General features: G+C 46.8%; 1 protein-coding gene across 1 annotated transcript; it reads right to left on the bottom strand.

The window, feature by feature from the left end:
- Positions 1–416: 416 nt before the first annotated feature.
- SLC30A1 (solute carrier family 30 member 1) lies at positions 417–4,661 on the bottom strand. Its single transcript, XM_032770869.2, has 2 exons — positions 4,029–4,661; positions 417–1,871 (listed from the first exon to the last, which is right to left on the bottom strand). Exons 1-2 carry the CDS (start codon positions 4,633–4,635, stop codon positions 967–969), a joined length of 1,512 nt encoding a protein of 503 aa, XP_032626760.1. The 5' UTR covers positions 4,636–4,661; the 3' UTR covers positions 417–966.
- Between the last annotated feature and the right edge of the window lie 4,585 nt (positions 4,662–9,246).

Raw genomic sequence — 9,246 nt, 5'->3', positions numbered from 1 at the left:
TGGCATTACTATGATAAATACCAACTTCTTTAAATAAAAGTTCCAACTCTAATGTTACAGCACTGGAACTTAAAGGTTCTGGCAAATTCTTATATTTATACAATGCTCTAATGAAATCAGGAGTGCAACTGAACTAGTGAAGGAAGAACACTGAATGCATATTTTATGAATGAGCCAACAATTAATTACTTTATCAGTCACTTCATCTCTCAGTCTGACCAGAGGAGTATACAGCAGGTTGAACTTACATTTTAACAGAACACAACTTTTACAACTGATATTTTTACTGCCAATTATAATTACCCCATAGCCCCACTGGGGAAAAATATTGGACAGTTTTCTATCAATCATATGATACGTTTCCTTTAAAATATGCTACTATTTATGCTATGCAATAAAAAAACCACTCACAATAGTTCACTGTATATGTTTATGGAAAATGTGTGAAACTGACAAAGTGGTTTCTGGTTTCATGTTATAGCCATAAAAACATTCTATGAACTTTGGTTTTCATGTGGGTTACAAACAATATATTAAAATATCTACAAATCAAATACGAAAGGGAAAAGGGTAGCCCCAATGAGAAGTCTAACACAAACTGAGTTCCGATTTACTTATCCCTCAAGTAGCTTTTCAGGGGAGAAAATATTTTAATTTGAAGCACAACAAAAGTCTCTGTTGAAGTGTTGAAACTAGTTTTCCAAATTATTATTATTATTATTATTATTTTTTACAGCATTGGCACTCTTTTGGTGCCACTCATTACAAAGTCAACACAAACACATTGTGTCATGACAATGCTATTATGTTCTTTAAAACAAGCATTCTAGATTTAGCAATGTGACAAGAACAGGTACTTCAGCAATTACACTGCTTGACAAACTTGCATCTCAAATATCAGTCCCTTCTCCTCACAATAAAACTGTAGTTGAAGCCATCAAACCTCAAACAGCACAACCCTGGGGATTACAAGGATGATTCATATTGCGTGTCTGGGTCATCATCTGCCTCTAGCCTAACAGCAGGTATATTTTCAGATTTAGTCCTCCTAGTTTTGTGGTGTGGAGAGTCAATGATTATTTCTGAGCATGAAATAGCAATTGAAGAGGTCTTTCCTGTCTTCTTTTCAGCACTGCCTTCTGCTGTCCCACAACACTGTTTCAGAGCACACTGAGTTCTGCAGGGAAACTCACATTTGCCAACACCCGATTCAGAGCCTACACTGGAAAACTCAGGCTGAATTGTAGTGGCATGGATCCCTTCATCATGAAAAATCTCTTTAATGTGCTTTGCCACTTTCATGTATGATGCAGGGTCATGACATTTTATGTGAGCAGTACCAATGATCCTGCTGCCTGCCAGCTGCCAAACATGTAGTTCATGGACAGCTTCAACTCCTTCAAGTTTACGTAGCTTTAAGTTCAAAGAATAAATATCAATTTGTTTGGGAACAGTTTGCAAAAGGATAAGAGCAGACTCCTTAAGTAATGGATAAGTTGTGTAAAGGAGTATACAAACCATTATCAGACAAAGAGAGGGATCTAAATACAGCACCCAGCAGGGACCAGCTACATGAATACCCTCTTGTGAGAGTAGATCAGCATTGTCAAGCGGTGGGGCTACAGTAGCATTTTCTATGCAATGACTATCGACACACGGATTAAAACAGGGCCCATCTTTGGGGCATGGATTCCAATAAAAGTAAAAGACCGAGGCATTCACCACCACAATCACTGAACCCAAGGCATCTCCAAGCACATGCAGAAAAACTCCACGCATGTTAAGCTGCCCACTGGAGTCTTCTTCAACCTCAATGTCCAGAGAGTTAGGATCAATGCTCCCATTTGCTTGTAGTTCCGCCTTGCAATCACCTGCAAAGAAAACAGTGAACAGTTACATGCTACATCACAGTATCAGATATGATAAACATTGTACTATAGCATGGTATGAACTCATAATAAGTTTAGAAACCACATTACTACAGTGACTTCACTTAGGTTATTGTTTTTTAAAATCCTCTACCACTGCACAATTCACCTACAGTTATATCCCAACAATTCAATTTGTGTCCTTGTAGCTTATAGCAGAATAGTGGACAGAGAAGAGTTTATTGCTTATCTGTACACAGGAAACTGTTGTGCTTTCTATAGTAGGTTAAGAAAGGGCCAGGTAAGAGAAAAGATGTAGTTTATTCAAAAGAGGTTCAACTGAGTGCAGTGACTAAAAACTTCACTACTTTCAGAGCAAAATGCACAAAAAGCAGGTCAGCCAGTCTACCACTTCCACAATAAATATGGAAGAAAGGCTACGTCTTCACTACCCGCCATATCGGCGGGTAGCAATCAATTGCTCAGGGATCGATATATTGCATCTCATCTAAACATGATTTATCGATCCCCAAACACGCTTCTATCGATTCCGGAACTCCACCAACCCGAACGGAATTACGGAGTCGACATGGGGAGCCGCAGACATCAATCCCGCGCCGTGAGGACAGTGAGTAATTTGATCTTAGATGCTTCAACTTCAGCTACGTGAATAACGTAGCTGAAGTTGCGTATCTGAGATCGATTTCCCCCATAGTGTAGACCAGACCTAAGTCTGGTGGTCACTGCTGATCAGAAGTGAGAGAAATATACCCATATGTACATTTTTACAATTTTGGAAGGTACTCAGAAAATGAGGGCCACAGAAATACTAGACGAAGAGATAGATAGATGGCTCATACATAGAAGGTAATGGGTTAGGACATTAGAATGTAGATTATTAGTACTTGTCTGCACTAGGATATGATAGTGTTAAAACACATGTTAACTAACACAATGTTAGACATGTGTTAGTATTCAGCATAGACAATGGTTATCATATTTTAAGTATTTCAGGTGGTCATGCTTAACCCCAGTATTTATATAATGTTTTCTAGTGTAGAAGAGACTTATGACAGTATAACAGGAATGTAGTGGATACTACAAATATCAGAGGTATACAGTGTTCAGGTATGACAAGAAAGAATTAGTATTTTTCATAGAAATTTAACTCTGCATTTTCTGATTTCCAAGAATTTCAACTTTACAAACTACAATATTCTAATGAGGTTCTGTCACTTAACTTTAACTGCCTAAGGATTTTACAGAGACTAGGCCGGTGAGGTTATATCTTTATTGGACCAACTTCCGATGGTCAGACGAGCTTTCGAGCTTACACTGAGCTCAACTTCAGGTCTGGGAAACAGAATACCTCTGTGTAAGCTTGTCTCTCAAACCAACAGAAGTTGGTCCAATAAAAAGTATTACCTTACCAACTTTGTCGCTCTAACTTAGTGGTTTACTGTATGTCGAAACTAGGATATTTATCTAGGAAGTGAAACAATACTAAGGTTTATTAAGTGGTCAAGTTAATGCTTTAGGTACTAGAGCAACCTTCCTATATTGTCACAAAACACATCTTTTAAAAACCAACATACAGCCGAACTACACAATGATTAGTGGATTGAGTTTATGTTATGTTAAACACTAAGAGAACAAGAATCTGTAAAGTAATTCACTGTTTACCTGACAGGTATCTGGTAGAGATGCATTTCCCCCCAACCCATACCGAAGTCTGCTGGATTGCTAAATAAGGGCACTATGCAGAAAGGAAGTTGTCGGAGAAGAAGGGTGCATGAGTGTACTGAGTACCTATGGATCCCTTGACTAGCTAATATAGGAATAGCAACTGTTGCCAAGATACTGTAACAAACTACCACCTAACCAGAGAGTCTCTTACTTTTCTTCCACCAGCATGCAGGTGGCCTCCAAAATCCCCTGTGCAGTACAGGATGTCATTACCCCTCTACCACGGAAGTTGACAAAGTCATATCTCCTTTACTTTGTCCTACTTCATCTCCTCTGAGAATGAGGAAGTGGACCTCTCTCCTGCCCATCTCCCAATCTGATACAGGCATGTCTACTAGCCTCTTGCCTTCCTAAATTTCCCTCCTTCAGACCTCAGGCTAAGGGAGGGCTCCTACCGGGGGCAGTACCTCTTACCTAGCTTCTCCTGGTTGACTCCATTGGTGCTGCTGCGATTCTCCACCAGCGTGTTGGTCTCCTCCTTGCGCAGCCCAGCATCACCGTCCCCCGAAGAGCGCTCCAATTTGGTGCGGCTGCCGCTGCGGTGGTGCTGGCTCCCGCCGTGGGAGTGCCCGTGCCCCCCACCTCCATGCTGGTGGAAGAGGCAGAGCCCCAGCAGGTTGACGAGGAGCCCCGCCGCTCCCACCCCGATCACCACGAGCGGCTGCTGGATCTCGTGGGGCTCGGTGAAGCGCTCGATGGCCTCCAGCAGGATGGTGAAGCAGAGGGCGGTGAGGAAGACGGCGTTGACCAAGGCGCCCATCACCTCGGCCCGCACCCAGCCGAAGGTGTTCTTGTGGGTGGCGCGGGTGCGCTGGGCGAAGCGCACGGCCACCAGGGCCACCACCAGGGCCATGACGTCGGACAGCATGTGGAAGGAGTCCGAGAGCATGGCCAGCGAGGCGGTGACCCGGCTCACCACCACCTCCACCACGAAGAAGAGGAAGGTGAGCGCCAGCATGCACATCAGCCGCACCCGGCGGTAGCGGGGCTGCCGGGGCTCGCCCGCCCCGTCGTCCGCCATCCTCGCGGGGGGCGGCGGCGGCGCCGGCAGGCGGCGGGCTGCTGCCTGACGGGGGGGGACTCGCGAGCTGCCCTGACCGGGACTCGGAGCTGCCGGCTGCGGGGGGGACCCCACGGGAGGGCGCCGCGCGGGGACGGGGCGGCTGCGAGCTCCGCACTCACCTGGCGGGGCAACAACTGCCGCGAATGAAGAGCGGGGGAGGGGGCGCGAGCCGGGCTGACTGGGGCGCGGGACGGGCGCTGTCGGTCCGCTGCGGCGGCCCGTCGCTCTCCAACTGCCCCTCCTCGGCCGCTCTTTGCAGACGGTTTGAAACGAAACTTTGCACCCGAACCCCCTGTTCTTTCCACACGGAACCCCAGCCTACTGCCGCCGCCCCCCCGGCCCGCCTTATTGGCTGCGGCCCCGGCAGTGCAGGGCCAGGGCTGCTTCACATCTTCTCCCCTATTGGTCCGCGGCCGTTACGTCATGCGCTTGGCCGCGCCCTCGCGCGAAGCCCATAGGCTCCGGCCGCCACCGATCCCGGGCCTGAAACGGGGAGGAGGCCAATGAGGCGGGGCGATGAAGCCGATTGGACGCTTCTCCCTGTCACTCCTTCGGCGTCCCCTTAGCCCCGCCCCCTCGGCGAGGCTGTTTGCGGGACTGGTGCAAAAGGGGGTTATGTGGGGCGAGTCTCCTGCAGCCGCTCCCGCTCTCCACACGGCCCGGCCGGCCCCGAGGGCAAGGGTGGCTGCTCGCTGCCGGCCCGGCGCCGCTGTTGAGCTGGAAACCCGCCCCACCCAGGAACCGTCTGCACGGAGCCGCCACTCCTGGGCGGTGACAGCCTGACCCGCTCCCCGCACACAGCCCCGCGGCGCTGGCCCCCTGCCCGCCCGCAAATGCCCCCGCGAGAGCAGCCCCACGGGGTGGGCAAAGGGCACCCCCTACCCAGAGGCTTCGGGCTTCGAAGTGAGGCCCCCCCCCATCATGTGTCTGCGGCTCCCCACCCGCCCCGGGACTGGGCACCCCGCAAACCTCACCCCCGGGATCGCGCACCTCTAGGAGACAGGGCCGACGCCACCTCTCTTGTAACCGGGACCTAGGGGCTCCGCAAGGGGGCCTGCACCCTTAGGAGCAATAACAAAGCTGTCTAAACGCCCAGCTTCGGCTCCTCTGAACCCAGTAAAGTGAGTCCTGCTCCCACAGAGTCCCCTCCACCGCCTAACCCTCTCACTGGGGTCAGCACCCATGCAGCACGGCCTGCACCGCAAACAGCAGACTGAGGGGCCCTTACATCTCCCCCAAGCCTGCAAAACTAACATCCATTTCAATGGGATACTGCCACAGGTGGCTCAGGCCAAGCTAAGGAAATAGCACCAGACACATAGCAGCTTGTTTAGTTTCAAGATAATCATTACTCATCAGAGAACCATGCTCCTTCATTTTTTTCAGCTCTACAATTAACTTTCAAAATGTTGCAATGCTGCTGTGTAAAGCACTGGAGTTGCTAATAGGTCATGCTGGGATAATGGTTATGTGAACCAATCCCATCTACCCACAGTAAGCATCAAAGTTAGGAATGGGAGAGGAAAGCAGGGAAATGAAGTTTTGGCTTTATTGACCTTCAGCTGGGCAGACCTGGAATAGAAGTTATCCATACTGATCACTATATCCTAAATCAATGACGGATTCTTAACCAGACATTTGTTAAAGCAAATGTTTCTACAATGAGTAAAAAAAGAACTGAATCATAAAAAAGTTCAAAATAATGAAAAACATTCCAGGCTTTGCTCATACGTACATTGCAAAGTATTTTGTCTTGATTGTAGCTAAAGATTTTTCACTCTCACCATCCCACAGTTACCATTACGTATCCTTTCCTCATTTGAGGTTCTCATGCACAATGACTGGATGTCTGGTTACAGAGGTTGCTGGGGTATGTATGTTTGAGACTTAACTAGAACTGCACTGGAGAAGGCCAAAGGCGAAGTGCCACAGAAATGTGTCTTTTGGTCCCTAATCATCAAAAGTCATTCCTATAATCCTTTCCTTGTTCTATAAATATCTTATTCTCTCCCTCTCATCACCATTAACTATTTTGAAATATTTCCTTTTCTTAAAACTCTCACACTTATAAGACACTGGTTTACAGTGTTGTGATCAGCTGTGTGGGTTCCAGGATATTAGAGAGACACAGTCATAGAATATAGTGTCATAAGACACTGGGACATGCTACTTTTTACTTTAACCAGCAGCAGCTCTTCTTTTCCACCAGAAGGACCTCATCATGAGAACGGCTCTCCTCAGCCAGCCTGTGCCAACAACCAACCCTCAAACTGTTAGTTCCAATGGCCATTCCCTCAACTACCAAATCCAGTAGCCAATCTTCCACCTGCCAGATCTGACAGCCAATTTCTGGTGTTATTCCCAATAGCCAATCCAACAGTCATTCCCCTCAACTATCATTCCCAGTTGCCAAGCCCCCAACTGCCATAAAATTTTCTGATTCCAATATTCCATCCATTCCCTTGTTAATGGGGTATCCCACAAACCAGTCTGCTCACCAGTTCATAGCAGCAGTGAGGAAAAAATAGTATCACCCTGTGTCTACCTTCTTTCCACATGCAAAGTTTCTCTGCCTCCCATGACTTCAGCTCAACCATAAGACTGAACCCTCAGTGGCTGCCTGTTCTGGATGCCACAGTTATGATGAAAACAGTAATTGGACTTGGCTTGGGACAGGCCAAACTCCATTGGATTCTTGGCCTGGCCAGTAGCATTCAGTCACACAGGCTGAAACTCACACAGGCTTAAAGAGTTATCACATTGCATCAAAACATTATATCACAATCTTTCATGTCCCCCTCCTCTTGCTGCAAACATCCTAGCACCACAATGAGAGGAAATAGAATCACACTCATGAAATAGGGAGAATCCTGGAAAATATGGGATATAAAACAGTTTGGAAGGAACATTTCTTGAAATGAATGGTCAGTTTCCCTTTGACTCTGCTAAGACTGCACAAAAGGGAACCAATTACGGTGGTGATTTAGTGATGTGCAAAATTTAAGAAATGACTGAGTTTTAAGTTAAGTCCTATCTCCTCTGGTAATTCACTCCACAGACAAAGATCATTAACAGAAAATCTCTGGCACTCTATAGGTTCACCCTGGTCATGCTTTGCTGCATTACCCTGAAGGACTGCAGCTTTTTGGGTAGATCATAAATGAAGTAGTCATCTCTGATATAGCCAGACTTTAACCCATTCACAGCCTTCATAACTGAGACCAATGCTTTGAATTGACATTGGAAGCAAAGTAGGAGCCAGTGTTGTCTCCAACTTTTCCGTCCTAGATACATGAAATGAAACGTGGTTTCCTGGCAAGCTGGAGGTGGAAGACACCACTTATGCCACTGTTGCTGTGTGAACATTCTTATAGCTACAAAATAACCATTACCGTTATGTTTAGACAGATAAACATAATAGCTATTCCTGTTTTTCTGTTGTCCAGAGCAGTGGTTATCTATTTTTACTCAGGGTCCCTAAACTTAAATAGACAAACCTGCAGACCTCCAATCAGAGGTGACATGCCCCCCTTCCAAATTTCTGCCTTCCATTTGTCCCTGCTCCCTGAAGTGCTGATGATGCAGGGCAGAGCAGTGGTGTATCTCCTAGCTAGCTGCTGCCTGCTCATGGAGTCAATGACTGTGTGGCAACCCCTTCTAACGGTTGGGCTGGGCGGCACACTGGGGTGAGTCAGGAGGTGGTAGTGGCACTCCCTCCCCAAGTCCCACCTGGGCTGATGCCCAAGCCCCTACCACCTAGGCTGAAGCCCAGTTTATTTTGGTGGATCCACCAAAACCTGCTCACAGTCCCCCAGGGGTCTCCGGACCCCTGGCTGAGCACCAGTGGTCTAGAGGAGGTTTAACAGGACTGACCTTTACTCGGACAGAAGCATGAGTGAACAAGAATTTCCCCCAGAAAATTACATTAATGTCATGAATCTTCCTCACCACCACCCTACCACCTCTGTAGTCCAGTTATCTCACCACCCTGAAAAATCAGTTCCTGGGCATAATCATTATTGTTGTTATAGAGTATATAGTTCATTGTCAGGGCAGAACTCTACATCCATTAGCTGGCCCCATATTGGAGAATGCCCTGAACTGGTGGCCAAATTCTATGGAGTTTAAGAAGTTTTAATAGGAGACAAATATTAAGCCCTTTGTGCTGCTGTGGCACAACACAGATGACGCACATTGTCAATGAATGCCTGCTGACTAAGTTCAGTAGTGGCCTGGAAGAACTGAAGATGCCATCGCTTGACTAGACAACTATGCACACACTAAAGAAAGAAGTTGCATCTATTTATTGCACCAAGTCCTACATAGGATCAGTGGCCCAGCCAATACAAATCCAAGCAGTGTAAAGAGACTTGTGGGGAAGGAGGATTGCAACTGGGACAGATACTTAATCCAGATAAAAGTTGATTCTAGTTGTAATCTTTTTCTAATCCCCCACTTCTGTGTGACAAATCTTTTGGTCATCTTCTTCAGCTCTGCAACCAAATTATAAGCCAAAGCATCTGTTCCTTGTATGCTATTAATACTCTTTCCATGGCAGTTTAGCTTAGA

Source organism: Chelonoidis abingdonii, chromosome 3, assembly GCF_003597395.2.
Source record: "Chelonoidis abingdonii isolate Lonesome George chromosome 3, CheloAbing_2.0, whole genome shotgun sequence".
Lineage (NCBI taxonomy): Eukaryota > Metazoa > Chordata > Testudines > Testudinidae > Chelonoidis > Chelonoidis abingdonii.
This window is presented reverse-complemented; position numbering and strand designations above follow the sequence as displayed.